Here is a 16,683-nt window from a genome sequence, read left to right on the forward strand (position 1 = left end):
TTTGTAAAGGTCTATAGCTTGGGTGTTTTTGAGCACCTTTTTGGCTCAGTAGCCTTGCATTGTCAAAACAGAAGCTTGTTTTCCCCTCTTCTCTCAAATCCAATCTCAACCACACACTTTCACACCATGTAGTGCACGCAGATAAACCTACGTGTCTGTGGAGTGTCAATGGACACTTCGTTGGTGTACGCTCCAATCCCATTTTTGCTCTTGGCGGCCAGCTGGAAGGTGTAGGTGGAGAAGGGCTTCAGGTTCTTCAGCAAGTAGGAGGTGGCTGGCTCGAAGCTCACTTTCCTCTGAAGAGGCGCACAGATAAGAGGAAGCTCTTAACATTCAGGTCAGGTCGTCTTCTCTCTGCTCTCCATTCCATCCACTCAAACATCCACTTTTAATATTTATGTTATCATCCGTCTGGCCACCAAGTAAACAGTCCACGGTACCAGTCCATCCGTTTATGCTGTGCCTACCTCTTCAGTGTCGTCGACCCTTCGATACACCAGTTCGTATCCAGTGATTTGGCTGTCTGGGCCGCCCTGGGTCGAGGGGGCCACCCAGGACAACAGGATACTGGTCTCAGACTTGGCTTCCCCCTTGAAGTCCAATGGTTGAGATGGAACTAAAAAGAAGAAGAAATGGAATAAGAAATGAAAATATGACTACTTATGTGTCGTGTTTTCCCAGAATTATGGGGCGATGTGCTTTTCATAGTGAGTCGTTTTGTTGTTTCTCTAAGTTTACCTCCAGTCTTGGCTATAATTTGGAGATCCTGTGACAAAGGTCCATCTCCTACAGAGGTAAACGCCAACACTCGGATGTAATAGGTCTTGTTAGGAGTCAGATCCTGGATGGTGATGAAATTGGTGCCTCGGACCATCTGCTTCTCCCACTGTACGCATCAATGCAACACATGCGTGCTCAGTTTTAATGCTGCCAATAAAGTGTCAGATTTTAAAGTTATTGACTCAAATGGAGCAGAACCACACACCTGGTTGACTGGGAGTGTGTTGTCTGAGGTGTAGTACACCCTGTAACCGACCACCTGACCGTTGGGTTCCTCCGGCTCGTCCCAATGAATCATTGCTGTTGTAGCACTCAGCATCCGACCTATGACCTGCAAGAGAAAAAAAGCCTTCAGCTGAGCAATTCAACACTCTAAAACTTGAAATCAGACTCATTTGATTCAGCGTTGTGGTGCTTAAGATGAAAAGGCAAACAAAATCCAAACTTCACATTTTATTCCTGTTTTGTTGTTTTCATATTTTAGATTCCAGAAAATGAGGCTAATGATTAGTCTAAAAAGGGGCCAAGACTAAAGGAAAAAGAGTTACTGTAATCCTAAGAATGTCAGGCCATCAGTTTAAGACCTTAAGCTGAAGCGTACCTGGGTAATTCAGCACGACAATGATCCAAAGCACACCAGCAAGTACATGTCTGTGTAGCTCAGATAAAAGGAAAATGAATATTTTGCCTGATACAAACCTTAGCTTGCTTTTATAAAACATGTCAGTGTCACAAAAAAGCCAAAAAGAGAAGGAATCTGTAGGAGGGCAAATACTTTTCTGCAGCTCTGCACATGAAGATGCCAAGAAGTGCCTATCTGCAGTAGCTACGATATTAACTACTTTTAAACGTCTAACAGAACCTTACTTCAGAAATCCCGAACTACCCCTTTAAGATGTCCTCCTACCTGCCGAGGAGGCGATGAGGGAGCCTGCTCCGCTGTACGAGCCTCCACCACCTCGCTGGACGGACCCTGGCCAATGGTGTTGACGGCTGCGACCCGGAAATCGTAGTGAGAGTACGGGCTGAGGCCGCCAACGCTGTAACGCGTTGTGGCAATGCCGTCTATCCCTTTGTAAGGGTCGTCTGAACCCTTGGCGCGATGCTGGAACGAGCAGGAGACATCAAAAGAAAAGAAGAGGAGTCACATACACAATCTGTTCCTGCTTAATAGCATAAATAAATATGTAGAAATTACGAAACCCCAATCCTTTGATTACTAATTCAGTCCAAATCTCAGTCTACATATCTAGATGTGAGACACGACATGCCGAGTGTGGTTGTCATGCTTTTTTATAAACAGAGTATTGAGTCAGAGCTATTTTTTATTCCTACATTTAATTTCGCTGCTGCTTCTGGGAGGAGAGCAGCCACATGACAGCGGATCCCATTTGAGCAAATTGAGAATTTAAAAGTGTATCACCAGCCGGAGGCTCTTTTGTTTTATAGCCCTGCTTAATGATCTGTTAATAACAGTTTACAATCATATATAAAAGAAAAAAAAAACAAAAAACTATTGCTTCCTGAAGTTCTGTGGCTCGATGTGTGCAAACAGTGTTTTGTGTGGATGTGTGTCATCGTATATTATTGGAACCCCTATTAAAGGTAAATAAAATTCCTCAACATAATTTCCTTTATACTGCAGCAGAAAAATTTAACATGACACATTTCTAAAACAAAAACAAAAATAAAAAAATAAAACTTTCAATTTTAGTTCAATGGTTAGAGTGAGAAAGATAATCCTTCCTTAAGAAATAATTATTTCTTTTCTGGTTATTACATTGACAGCTACCCCCAACAATTCCTCTAAGACAAATAAAACCGAGGCAACGTTTTAATTTTTACTTTTATAAGTTGATTGCTATGTTTAAGATTTTACAAGACTGTTTCCCTGTGGCATAAACACCGTGTTACAAAGAGGCCTTGCCACTTTTTAAAATTGAAAAGACATTAAAACAAACCTTTTCTGGTCCATACTATAATCAAAAAACAAATGTGACAGGGCTTTCTAGACACCAGGCTTTGGAACAGGCTTCCTAATCAAATCGACTCAGCCCAGGAATATGAATAATAATGGGAAAAAAAACCCCCTCATAAAACATTTCTCTTTCTGCAAGTTTGCTATTCCATTTAAGTATGACACCTTGACTTTATTTATTTATTTATTGGTTGTATAATTTTTTTACTTTAACTATATCTGTGCATTGTGTTAGACCTCTTTTCATCAGATCAAAATGCATACATCGCCAATTCTGACTTAATTAACAGATGCTAAAACCTCTATTGTTTTAAGGGAATGACCTATGGTGAACATATGGTGAAATAATGAGGCTGTGTAAAACTAAAAGAAAATATTTCCAAATATCTATTTTAGAGGGGTTATTTTTTTTTGTTGTAAATCTTCATCGCAAGTAAAGAGTTCTGCAGTTTGTGAGCGCAAAATGATGCACACGTGGTTGAGTGAGTGTTTGTTCCACACCTGGATGATGTAGTAGGAGACTGGTTCGGGGTTTCCAGAATCCCAGGTGAGAGTAATGCTAGTTGCAGTTCTCTCCGTCACCACAGGAGCACCAGGAGCCTTTGGCAGGGCTGCAGGGAGGGAAAGGCAATAAAATCTCACCCATCAACCACTTAAAACTTGAGAAAATTTCAAATCTACAAAACAATTACGTGACAAGGCACACGAAGAGTCACTATGGTAACATTGCCACAGTCTTTGCCAATTGATTTAAAATTACGGAAGGCAAATGTGAACAAAATTATTCTGGTCACCAACATGAAGACATCAAGTTCATCCAAACTTCAGCTATTCTGTGAATGTCTCTGAGGTGTTTTAGAGAACATTAGTGAACGAGTCAATGGTGGCTTTTCAGCAAGAGGTAGGGCCTTGTTTTAAGTCAATAGTTCTTGAAAACTGGCAGATTTTTTTTAATCACAAAGCATTTTTCCCAATTAATAAGAGAAAAAGCTGCCAGATATTTGACATTATTTTAAATGAATATTCAAGAATTATTGACTTAAAACAAGCTCATATCTTTTTAAAAAGTTACTTTAAGTTAGTTTGGTCTTATTTCAAGTTCACTAAGAGAAAAGATAAAACACTTAGTAGGATGTTGTGTTTTTGCAGTGCATGACTCTAAGCAAACAAAACATCACGTGGTGGCAGCTCAGTGTACAGCACAATACAGTGAAGGTGTGACAAAAGGTAAAAAAAAAAAGTTTAAGGTGTACTCTTTAGATTTGTGTTTTTCTTATTTTACTTTAGTGTCCCAGAGAAACACTTTAAATTTGCAGTAAAAACGGCTTATGGTCCAAACACACAAAGCTTTACAAGTTAAATTATAGACTCACTGTCTTCATTATTCATTTTCTCGTTTATATTCCATACATAGAACTCACCTTTCACAATAATCTGCGCCATCGCCTCGATCACACCGAGCGTGGACATGGCAACGCAGGTGTAGTTGTTGGACTGGCGCACGTCAGTCAGCTCCAGGACGTTGCGTCCAATGGGCATGTCGTCCTCGGGCGTCAAGTCTTCCGCTCCCAGCATCCACTTCACGTACGGCATGGGCGAGCCGACCGCCACGCAGGTGATATTGACGTTCCCCCCAGGCATGATTTCGCTGTCGGCCGGGGGAATGGAGAAGCGAGGGGGGACGCGACGTACTAAAATAAACGACGACGAGGGCAGGAAGGCGAGAGGAGGGACGCGATTAGAATTCAAAGACTTAGCAGAAAGAACAACAACAATCAGGGATTAAATGAATCTTTCACAGGATTTAGAATAAACTGCAAGCATACAGAAAGGGCATTGTTGGTGGGGTTCATGTGATATGAAAATGTTTTATTAATGCCAATGAAAGTGCACGCTGTTTAATGTTTTATGAACTGCATCAAAAAATATACAAAAAAGTCACAGCAAATACATGCACACAAGGGAAAGGAAAAGATTTTTTTCTTTCTTTCTTTTTTTTAACTAGCTGATTTGAAACCCCGACGCCTGCAAAACACTAATGGATGTTTTGTTGAAGAAAAAAAAAAAAAAGTTGGGAGAACCTCAAACGAGCCTCACAGTCATTACTGTACCAACCTTCTCGCAGCTCTGCAGAGGGAGGCGGTGGAGGAAGTAGAAAAGACAGGAAAACAGGAAATATCAGACAAGACGGCAAGAGAAAACAAGTAAAGTATAGAAGACAAGAGAAAGGGCGAGAGAACAAGGAGGAAAAGAAACGAGGAGAGGAGAAAGAGAACATAAACAGAGCCGTATATTAGATGGTTGATGTTGGTGAAAAGCCTTCCAGTTTAAGGCACTGCCAGCTGTCTCCACAGACCGCCTGTCAAACACTCCCTAAGCACCGCTGCAAGATTTTACCGGCCTTGCAAGCACTGTTAGACACACATCACTGACTCTGCACCGTTTCTCTGCTCTTTGTTACATACATAGTTGATACATGTGTGTACCCCACTTCAATGTGTGTGTGTGTGTGTTTCTTTTTTGTTTGTTTTACCCAGAAGCAATGCTAGATTTGCCAATGCGTGCTACACTGTGTAAATGCCCCCTCTGTTTTGTTTTTTTTCTCTCTTTTAACCAGGGTGGGCAGACAAAAGAGCAGAAAGCCCCAGGAATAAAATTGTCTCCAAGATTCAAACATTTGGCGGGTGCACGTGTGAGCGTGTCGAGGGAGCAGGGAGGCTGACGGCGCCCGAGGAAGAGAGACGCCCGTCAGATTTGGGGAGGAAACACGAGTTCTAACTGGACGATGATCTGGATTTTCTTCTGAGGTCTAAAGGCTAAGAAGCCAGGGCAGAGCAGATTAATGGTTTGAAACAAAACTGATCTCAGCTACTGCTTTAAACGTAGCCCTGTTTATGAATAAAATATTTAGTGAATTCAAAATCTGTAGGCAACAGTAGTGTCAGATCACATTAAGTATTTATAACTGGTAATTTTTGTTGTTGTTATGTTACAGCCGCCATATTTCACGTGTTTTACTGAGATTTTATTTGAATCAGAAAAGAAAGGCATGTATTTGGATTCAGCTCCTCTACGTTAATACATGGTAGGATCACCTTTCCCTCTGATCGTAGAAAGCAAGATGTGTCTCTGCGTCATTTTCACATCTCGAGACTGCTACCCTCCAGCTCAGTTAAATTGGATGAAGAGTTTCTGTGAACTTCAATTTTGAGACCTCATCACAGATCCTCAGATAAGGTCTGAATTTTGACTGGGTCACATGAATATGCTCTGATTTAAACCATTCTGTTGTTGCTCTGGCCACATGTTCAAGGTTGTTGTCCTGGTGAACGGTACACCTCAGCCCTAGTCTCAACACTGAAACTTTCTCCCTATCAGCTTTGACCAGCATCTCCAGAAAATGATGCAGCTACATTTGATGACGTGTTAGGTTTATGTGTAGTGTTAGTTTCCTTTCACACAGATCTACGTTTTGGTTTCATCTTGAGCAGAGAAGAGATGCTCTAAGCTTGTTTTAGAGCCTCATCCTGATTTAAACTTCTCCACAACTTTCTCTGTGACCAGTCTGACGAGTCACAGCACATTATTGTGCACGGTATTATGCATTGTTACAAGCACAATACCAATGTTCCTCAAACATGTCAACCTTCTTTCTAAAAATATGTTTTTTGTTTTTTTATATATATATATTTGGTGGTGAACAGATGTTGGAGACGGCTTCGACTTACCTCTGACATACAGGTTTGCTGGAGTGGAGTAGCGTGTCCCAAAGCTGTTGGTGGCAACACACTCATACTTCCCCTGGTCCAATTCCTCACTCATCTCTATCTGTAGGGCACCTGGATGGATGGAGCACCAGAGAGAGAGAGAGAGAGAGAGGGCAGAACACAGAGAAGATAAAAATAGCAATTACACAGCAGCGGAAGACATGTAGGTGTCTAAGAAAACTAAACATGAAAATGGCGTTTAAGTTTTCAAATATAAAAAAAAAAAAAAATGACACTGGAGGCAGTTTCCACAAAATGAGCTGAACTCTTTTCAAGGGCTACAAAGGGAGCCACAACTGTCATTCACAAGTTTTTATCATTTTCAGCAAGAATCTGCCCCAAAATAAGCATCACCTTGCTGATGTAGAAATGAGAACAAAAAGCCAAAATAAGGGGACACAAACCCTATAAAAACATAGAGATTGTTGTCTCCATGCAAGACAGAAACACATAAACAATGTTGTCAAAATATGTCCAAAAATCGTCACCAATAAAGTATTTTCCAAAAAAAAAAAAAAAAAATCTTCTGAAAACTGAGATTAAGTTATATTGTGGAGCAAATCAGTTTACAAGGATAACATCTGCAAAGGTATTGCAGTAGCAATCAGATATCCCAAAACGGATCCACCAGAGGGATCAGGAGTGTGATTGATGTCAGTTTAAAAACACACCCAGTTAGTAAGGAGGTAAAGACATTAATCGAGCTCCATCAAGGCCAACAGATTAAAAAAAACGACATACGCAAAGCCTTGGGAAGGGACCGATGCTTTCTCGCTCCCTGAAAATAGAAAAACCGTCAAAAAAAAAGTCAACCAGAGGTTCTTTTAAAGATGGTGTGGAAAGGCAAAAAAAAGCGCCCAGAAAAAACTTTATCAAAAAAGTGGTCGTTTGGGGCTTTTTATTTTCATAATGGAGGAGAAGAAGGGAGGTGATGGTAAAAAGCCATGAAGATGTGTGTGTGTGTGTGTGTGTGTGTGTGTGTGTGTGTGTGCGCGTGTGCGCGCTGATGTGTGAATACACTAATGTGTGTCTGAGTCTTTGCCATCTGGACTCTTCAGGCAGAGTGAATAACAGCTGGGACGGAAAACAAAACAGAGACGTTTGATTGGGCAAATATAGACAAGGTAGAAGGACACACCGGTTCAAGATTGGGTCAAGACTCTTGTAAAAAACAAAACAAAAAAAACTGAGAAAATAATCGAGTCATAAAAAAGAGGAAACAAACTTAAAAAGATGTAACAATCCTTTTCTTTGTCACCTCAAACTATGCAATGCAGAAATAAATCAAGCTAGTAAACACTCCATGCTCTATCGAAAACATTTAACATGCTGAAGATTTCATGAAGTTAACCCCTTCCCATTCCGGAGAATGAAAATCCAGATTCATGGCTAAAATATTTGGACTCTGTGTACTAAAAATGGACTGAGAGCTGCTTTAAATTTACCCTGTTTTTTTTTTCTTCGTTCTTTTGACTAATGTAGAAGTCTCTATACAATGACAATAATACCAAAACAACCTTAGCAGACCTCCAGACATGCTTGCCTTTACTATCAGTGACATCAGTTCACAGCTAAGGGGCCAGAGAAAGAAAAACATGGCACTGCATGATCCTGAGGTTTGGAGCTGAACCCCAGATCACTGCGTCGAGGAAGTGAAGGCCTTATTAATGAGAAAACACACTGTGCCCTAATGCTACTAAGAACTAAAACGACTACAAGCAAAATACCAAACACAACTGTTTTGTTGACGTAAAGGCATTACAAAACCTGCATGTTTTGAATGCAACATATCACTAAATGCTTAAAGCCGTTTTGTTTGTCGCTCTTTTAGTTGTATCCTGTTTTGTCCATACAGTGAAGGCATACCCAAACTCGCCAACCGTACTCATACACAGCAAGTTGCGCAGAAAATGGTGTGCGGGTGACAGTCGGAATGGTAAGGGGTTTTAAACTGATGGATACAAAGAGGAAACATGATGGAAGTGATGAATGTCTCTGTTAAGGACTGAACACCGAGGGTGAGGTGGGAAAATATGAGGCGAGGATGGCAGATGAGAAGAGAGTCGGTGACAGTTACAGCATTAATGATGTTATTTATTGCTCAACTCCAATTACTCCTCTTGTACCTCCTGCAGATCTGAAGCAGTTTGGCAAGTTTTGTCAATAGAGCAGAGTATATAACCCCCCACATTCATGAACCCACCAAGGGCTGCTATTCAGATCTGCAAGACAAGTTGGAAGCAGGGGTTGCAAAGGAATTAGGCCACTCTGTCATGTTGGTCCACGCAGCAGTCTTACCTCGTATGGGCGTGCCACCTGAGTGGGCAATGAATGCACGAGATTAGAGAAGGAGAAGAAGAAGAAAATGTTAGTACCACAAAAAGGGAGACGGGGACAGGGGAGGAGGGGACTTTGGGAGTATGGGGGGTAACTTGTTAAAGGAGAAAAATCAAATTAGAGAGGAAGACTTAAAATACTGATCCTAGACAGTAAGAGAAAGTGGAGGCATAAAGGAAGAAGACAGAATAAGTAAAGACAGAATAAGCCTGAGAAGAGAAAAGCAGGTTTTAGATAGAGTGAGAGACAGTGACAGAGCTACAAGGGGATTGGTTATTGATTGGCTTCATTGATTTGCAGCAGGGCACATGTGGCTCTAGGAGTAGGAAGTACTTTCTGGCCCTGAGGTTTACACTGCTCTTGTAAAAAAAAAAAAAAAGGTTATCAAAGTAAGATTTAAACCTGAAAGCCAAACAATATGTAAATGTCTGTATGAATTTAACAGAAACACAAGAAAAAAAAATCCACTCTCCAATAGTTGAATTGTATGGGGTTTTTTATGCTCCAATCGTTCATTAAACTAATTTTAATTTTAATTCATTCACAGTCAAAGCTAAATTATTTTTCATGATTTACTTCTCAGTCTATCGCAAATTAGAGTATAGAAATATATTATGGACTCCATATTTGCTTCCTAGATTTTTCCATAAAAGTCATTAAATGGAAAAAGGTTGAGTAGGAAGCTTTAACTTTTTTTATTGACTGGATTGTTTTACCAGCCTTACCTCCGTGCCTGAATGAAGACAGAGGAGATTTGTATTGTAATCTAGTTTTATTACTATAACCGAGACATGCAAACTTTTTTAAAACAGAAACTTCTGCTGAAGCAGATCCAAGGCAGGGCTGGATGACATTTTGTTTCTGACGAATGGTCTTCACTTTAGCTAAAGCAAGTGAAGAGCCACATGGTAAAAAGACGACATTTTAAAACCACAAATAAATTCTGCCATTAAGTTTCTGCGATTTTAAACTCTGATTGCCAAAGGCAAAGTTTTGTCTTGTTGTATAAAGCAATGTAATAGTGATGTTATTTTAGAAGTTTTAAAAGTTTTTAGTTGTGCCTCAGTCATAATTTGTTCTACATTTGAGGTTTATCATACAAAAACACCATATAATAATATGGTCTTTTTGCTCAGGTTTATCAAGAAACACTAATCTTAGATTGGCCTATGTTGATCTATTAACCTTTTTGCTTTTCTATTTTATAGCCTGTAACACTAGGCTATTTTGTTAGTACAACTACTAACCTGGGAGCCTATTAAATTAAGCATAATGTTCATTTTCAATTCAAAAGTCATTTGCTGCAAGAGTCAGTAATATGATAATTAAGGCCATCCCTATTTTAGAACAGATAGATAATTTTCAATGCCTGCCTGTAGACCTTTTGGCAACGTATTGTCTAAAAAGATTAAAACTAAATGCTGAATACAAAATTAAATAAAAATGCATTCAAAAAAAATATTGAAAAGTGGATTTTCTCTCAGTAAAACATTGTGATGTTTTTAATCTGCGATAAAAAAGTAAGCCTATATTTGCCCCGACCCAAACTAACTTCTCTAAACTCAAATCTGAACAAGCTTATTTTATGTGCATCCCACACTGAGCAGTAAATGTCTGGCAGTCTGAAAACCTGGCCAACATGGATTGATTTTTTATTTTTTTTCTGGCTCCACCACTGGCATACCTATCTGCTGTCTGGCTTATTGACTGGTAACCCTATACAACAGAGCAGAAAGATTAAGTGGGTGAGTGGATGAAAGAGTGAGTGACTGAGTGAGAGAAAGAATCATTGAATTAGTGAACAGCTGGAAAAGTAAATAGGTGAGTGTGAGGAGAAAGCTGAAGTTCTTTGGGTGTGGAAAAGCTGTAGGTGCAAGGTGGAGGGTGGGGACTCAGCTATATCTAAGTTGACAGAGACAAATATCTGTGTGTGTGTGTGTGTGTGTGTGTGTGTGTATGCACAAGAGCTCCTATGTTTATTTATGTTCATACCATTCAAACTTTAGAAAAGGGTAGAACTACTGTAAGTGTGTGTGTATGCACTTCTGCGCTTTCTGTTTTTATAGTGTGATCGTTAGTAAAATGCATGCCATGCATTTTAATAACAGTGCAGTAAGTGTAATAAAAGGTGAGCAGCAGCAGCGACAGTAGCAACATTAGTGAGCAGTAAATAGAAAAGTGGACAGTGAGGGTGTGGGCCTCGGAACAGAAGCACTTACCAAAGGACTCTGTAGTTAAAAAGATACAAAGAGAAAAGAACAGCATAGAAAGGGCATTATAATCGGACCACTGGTTACAAAGACGTCTTGACTTAGATGAAACACCTTATTGGATCTCCACAGAACGTCACTACATACAACTTTATAGTGAAGGAAATATTAAAAGTCATTTTTTTTGTTTTAGCTTTTCACAAATTAGAACATACAAGAAATTAATCTAACATATTAATGATTTTACATTTAACATTGTTAACAATACTCAGTGTCTCGCAAAAAAAAAAAAAAAAAAATCATTCATACCCCTTGGACTTTTAAAAAATTTTTTTTTTACATTTTGTCATTCTAAAACAACAAACCTCTGCGTATTGAATTACATTTAATGTGTAAAATAAATAAAAGCTCATGAAATGTATTTAATAAACCACCTTACAATGCAGTTACAGTTTTATTCTGGTACGCCTCTACTAACTTTAAACCACAGAAGCCAAATTTTGTTGACCTCTTTGGAAATTAACTCAAGCTCAGATCTTAGAATTCAGTTTTTAAGTCTTGCCACATAGTCGCTGTTTGTTTTTGGTCTAGACTTTGACTGGACTCAAGCTAACCTCTAAAGCATTCCATTGTAGCTCTGGTTGCATGTTTGTTTCATCCTGCTGGGATGTCCACCTCCGCTCTGACCAGGTTCTCTGTTTTGGCCAAAGAAAAACGCCCCCAAAGCGCCATGTTGTCATCACCTTAAATTTTGTTGAATAAAATCAAGTGGAACTCCTTGACATGACCCTGGAGTTTTTGCTAAAGTGCCTGTAGAGTCAAAGCCTCGGAGCACAACACGTACAGAGCAAGAAACTCTGAAATAAATAAATGATAACCATTTGTCCTTTTCCTCTCACGTGAACAAAGTACGTGACTTTGCTGGTCTCTGTCACATAAAATCTCAGTAAAACATGTTGCAGTTTCTGATTGAAACATGACAAAATGAGATAAACGTCAAGGGGTATGAATACATTTGCAAGGCTCTATAAAAAGCTAAATGATTAACAATGATGATTATATTAAACAAGGAGAAAAACAAAAGAGGTTGGTTTCCATAATGACGCCAGAAATTTGGCCCTCCGTTTACAAGATAATGGGTTTTGGGTAAAGAGTTGGGCCCCTGAAGGCAAGAGGGAGAACTGAGGAGGAACAGGATTTGGGATTTTACACACTACTGTGGCTATCAAACACAACACATGGAAAAGGTTTAGCCTGCCTGACTGCAGTTATTATCCATAATAAAATTGGTTGAATTTGGTACATATTTCCATAAATTACATGAGCACAGTTTCAGGAAGTCAATTTCACTTCGACAACAGGCATACTTAGCAAGACATGAAGAAAAAAAATAATAAATTTGAGTCTTTAGTCACAGCAGTGGGCTTTATCAAGAGAGGATATTCCTTTATGTACATGCCACCATCACTTGGTTGTGCTGCGAATGTTGACAGCAGGAACATTTGTTCAACTTTGATTAGAGATCAGTAGCCTGCTGCTACTTCTCGGGGACATTTCAGGAGTTTGATTTTGTTTTTTGTGATGGGGATTTGTACAGGAAGTCCTCAGACAGTTTGGAGAAAAGTCTGGAGTTTACTTTAAAAAGGGTTTAAACAGTTTTAAGGGGTTGGTGACCATACACAGCAAGCTCATAATACGCCAGCGGCAGAGAAAGGCAGCTGAAAAACACAGCCAGAGACTGCAGCAGGAGGAGGGTGGAAGCGTTGTAAGAAATTGGTTAAATGTGAGTCAGAACATAAAGGAACTCTGTTGGAGCTGGAAATAATAAAAAAAGGGTTCTGAGGATAAAATAGATTAGGGATAGGAGGGGAGATAAAAGAACTTTGGGAGAGACAAATCTACAGGTAGAAATGAAAGCAGGGATTCAAAGGACGGGTAAAAATTAGTGGTTACCTGAGCGGAGCTGCTTGATTCGACCGTGATTATCGGTTGTGTTGACTGGTAGGAAATCCTTGAACCAGGTAATATCTGGGTCAGGATTGCCGCTCGCAGCACAGAGCATAGTGGCGGTCCGTGAGCGTTCCACCACTTTTAGCTGTGGACCCATATCAATGGTGGGAAACCCTGGGGGCAGTTGATCCTCTGCAAAAGATTAACACCACAAGTCATACATAGAACCTGGCAGAACACATCAGTAAAATTCAAACTATTTCACACGAGTGGGTACACGTTACAGGCCAAATAAGTTCATGTAATGTAAGTTTGGGGTAAGTGTCTGGCAAGTTCAGAACATTGCGAAGTAATTTTTAATTTTCAAAGTTTAATGAGTAAGCCAAAGAAAAAATAAATAAATAAAACTGGACTTAAGTTTTGGTTCTCTTTGAATAAATATTATATAATCATAAGAGAACTTATGTACTGATTGAACAGGCAAACTGCAGATTATCACATCTGTAAAAGATCATCTCAGGATGGAAAAACAGGCAACAAATTCTACTGTAGACAGATCCTGGTAGCTCTAAAACAAAAAGCCGAGGCAGCAGTGGACAGAGGTTCATTCATCAGATGACTGAATAAATGTGGCCTGATCTAATGAGCCATGCCTTTAGCTGTTGCATTTAATGAAAAGGGTTAGAATTTAAACTCATATTAATCCCACTGTGTACCCTTTAAAAATCAACATTGGCAGGAATGTCAAATAATGTTTCACATATATATTCATGGGGCATTTCCCTTAGTACAAACTGAGCATTCTTTAAAACCTCCAAAGCCTTCCTAACAAATATTGCTGATCATGTCTATCACTTCATGACCTCATTATACTGTCTTTAAAGAAAGGTGGCTTCAGCACAAAGCTTAAATCAGATGTCATGAAGGCAAGAATGGGCTTACTTTACTGAAATGACTAGATAGTAGCCACATATCAATAAAGTCTGGTCAGTAGTCAGGGGTACTAGATTTCTCCTGCATTGACGAGGTAAACGTGTCAAGGTTTAACAGTGTAGCTTCAAAACTGTAAAAAAAAAAAAAAATCAGCTTTTTTTTCACTTGTTTGAAAATATTTCCATTTGTGAAAAACTCATATGCTGTTATTCCATGACCAGCAGAGAACCTTGCATCACTCTTATTAAGTATTTTGACACTGTTTTAAAACTTAAATTAGCAAGCTGCGAGACAATGACAATAGTCTGGCTACAGGAGCAGATATCCTGACTAATTCTCAGCTGATATGAGTCTGATGCACTTGTGCTGCTACACAAAAAGCAGAATAACAAATAAGTGTCTATTGTGGAGATGGACACTTTTTAGGGATGGGTGAGTACTGATATGGCAATAAAATAAAGGAAACTATCTCAAAACCAAACACAGCTAAACCCATAAAAACTGGGTTTAGCAAAAGCAAAACAAAAGCAAAGAGCCAAATATCTAAAGCAAACCACATATATAACTATGGACTCAGATTAAAAACTAAACTCAAAGGCCCAATGATAAAATGTATAAAATTTTGCACATTAAATCACATGGAGGGTTTTAAATGAAGAGGCGCTTGTAGGTTTGTTTATGTTCATATGTCAACAACAACAATAAGTACCGTAGTATTTTATATAACATATTTAATAATAAATAATTTTGGCAGCACAAGTAAGAATTGTTGCTTTTATGCTGCAAAATAAAAAAGAATTCAAACATTTGGTAGATTATTTTCTTCTTTTTTGTAAACACAGTGACGCCAAGAAACTGTCGCTTTTGCTCAAGATTGTTGTAGCGTGAGAGTCTCAAACTGGACCATGTTTACTCACAAATAAGCACATCTAGTGTGCCACTTTTTTTTTTTTTTTTACAAGCCAGCAGAACATCCTGATCTATGAGGATTAGGAAGAACTACTTACAGATGAGTGCAGTGACCCATTCTCATCTGCCCTGCAAAGCACAGGCTGTAGATTGAAAGGTCACTGAGTCAATGGAGCATATGGTGCGCACACAACAGAGAAAACTTAATTATATCTAATAAATAACTAAATAAAATGAAACCCATTAGCACTCGATGCCCCTGTTTATCAAACACACGTACAGTCAGTGTCATGTTCATTTCAAGATGTGAAAAACACTACGTTTATCTTCTGGAGTAGGAAATATTTTTAACCAGATGTTACTGAGCTCAGAGTTTCTCAGAAAGACAGCTGTTCAACTTAAAAAAATTATATATCTATATATATCTATATATAAAACCATATGAATATCAAATGCGTGTGTAGTTATTTGCTCACCGTTTATGCAAAACAAATAACACAAGATCCACAGCATGACGAGCTCGCAAAGAAATTTAAAACATCTGTCAGGATGTGGCTCTTTCATGAGTAGTTGCCTAGACTGAATAGATTTTGTTATGCAGAGCGATCAGAGGCTTTTAGATCCATTTCCTCTTCCAGGACTTTTCAAAAGGCGTTATGCCTACATTTAGAACTGCGTTGAAAGGAAATAAGCCTTTGGTACTCCAAAGTCGTAACTGTTCAGGTTCTGCTCCTCTGTGAAGCGCTTCCACCTGGCGACTTGAAGACAGGATGGGCCCGGCTTGGATTTAGATGCTGTGTATGCCTGAAATACTGTGCTTAGTACAACTTTGGGCTGTGCAGTGCAACACAATAAATCACTAAAAAAACAGCTTAATGTGATGCTTGATGGATTCATATGGTTCTGGGGGCTGTCAAACAAAATATCTTGTAGAACTTTTATTCATAGGCTGATAATTGTTTTGAGCATAAAAAACATTTTTCTTTTACTTTGTCAATAATCTGTTGTAATGCTGTAACTTTAAAATCTTCCGTTTATCTGCGTCTCTAATTCTGTAGCCGAGGCCTCTAATACTATAAATAAGTAAAGCTTTGGTTTGTAAATTACAATCACTTTGGCTGTATCACCTGACAGTTCAAATGCTGGGATTAGTCAGTACACACACATAATCATACGATCATAATATGCCCAAATCTATAAAAGACGTTGATAAATGAGGCCTGCTAATGCACATTATCACAGTTTCAAAAAGAGGCTTTATCTCAGGATTAAGTTGGCTGTTGTGAAAGCGATATGAAAATCTATGAATGACAATATGATACTTGAAGCTTCAGGAGACTCAGCAAAAGCAACAATTTGACACCCCACCACGTACCAGGAAGAAGAAAAAAAAATGCAAGAGTTGGTTTTACATTCCACTGATGCCTGAATATATGTTGCATCAGGCTGGAGACAAGAAGCAAGACTGTACGGTCCAACGGAATGGGTAACATTTTACTCTACCTGACAAAACTCACTAAAGCTTTAGGCTACTGCTGCGCGAATAAAAATCAAGTGAAAATCAATTCTCCATTCTGCTGGGAATCAGCAACAAATGAGCTGCTCTTTTTAGAAGCTCTGTCGAATCTCTCGAAGTTCACCTCTCACAAAAAAAAAAAAAAAAAAAAAATCAAACAGGCACGTCCAATAAAGACGTGCCCGCGGAGACTCGCAATTCCTTTAGGGAGGGTGAATCAAATGTGAATTCATAGGTATCGGTGGCAATTAAGTCTGCAGAGCCACTGCACGTCAATACAGAAAATCAAAGGTGGCGGGCCAA

At 39.1% G+C, this 16,683-nt stretch overlaps 1 protein-coding gene across 20 annotated transcripts in view; it reads right to left on the minus strand.

Annotated features, from left to right (window-relative positions):
- The window catches only part of ptprdb (protein tyrosine phosphatase receptor type Db), a 118,285-nt gene that overhangs the window by 43,105 nt on the left and 58,497 nt on the right, over window positions 1–16,683 (minus strand). For 7 of the 20 annotated variants that reach the window (XM_015043823.1, XM_015043832.1, XM_015043827.1 and 4 more), the window contains exons 5-16: window positions 13,026–13,214; window positions 11,082–11,090; window positions 8,824–8,841; window positions 6,487–6,597; window positions 4,874–4,885; window positions 4,180–4,449; window positions 3,260–3,369; window positions 1,688–1,885; window positions 986–1,111; window positions 739–886; window positions 468–616; window positions 152–296 (exon numbers count right to left, since the gene is read on the minus strand). In XM_015043823.1, coding sequence (XP_014899309.1) covers window positions 152–296; window positions 468–616; window positions 739–886; window positions 986–1,111; window positions 1,688–1,885; window positions 3,260–3,369; window positions 4,180–4,449; window positions 4,874–4,885; window positions 6,487–6,597; window positions 8,824–8,841; window positions 11,082–11,090; window positions 13,026–13,214 — 1,485 coding nt within the window. Of the gene's footprint in view, window positions 1–151; window positions 297–467; window positions 617–738; window positions 887–985; window positions 1,112–1,687; window positions 1,886–3,259; window positions 3,370–4,179; window positions 4,450–4,873; window positions 4,886–6,486; window positions 6,598–7,266; window positions 8,793–8,823; window positions 8,842–11,081; window positions 11,091–13,025; window positions 13,215–16,683 lie in introns of those variants that run through there. The other 13 variants (XM_015043830.1, XM_015043841.1, XM_015043838.1 and 10 more) reach the window with 6 other exon arrangements.

The sequence above is a fragment of the Poecilia latipinna genome, unplaced genomic scaffold (genome assembly GCF_001443285.1).
Source record: "Poecilia latipinna isolate Pla-1442-1.1 unplaced genomic scaffold, P_latipinna-1.0 Scaffold650, whole genome shotgun sequence".
In the NCBI taxonomy this organism is placed as follows: domain Eukaryota; kingdom Metazoa; phylum Chordata; class Actinopteri; order Cyprinodontiformes; family Poeciliidae; genus Poecilia; species Poecilia latipinna.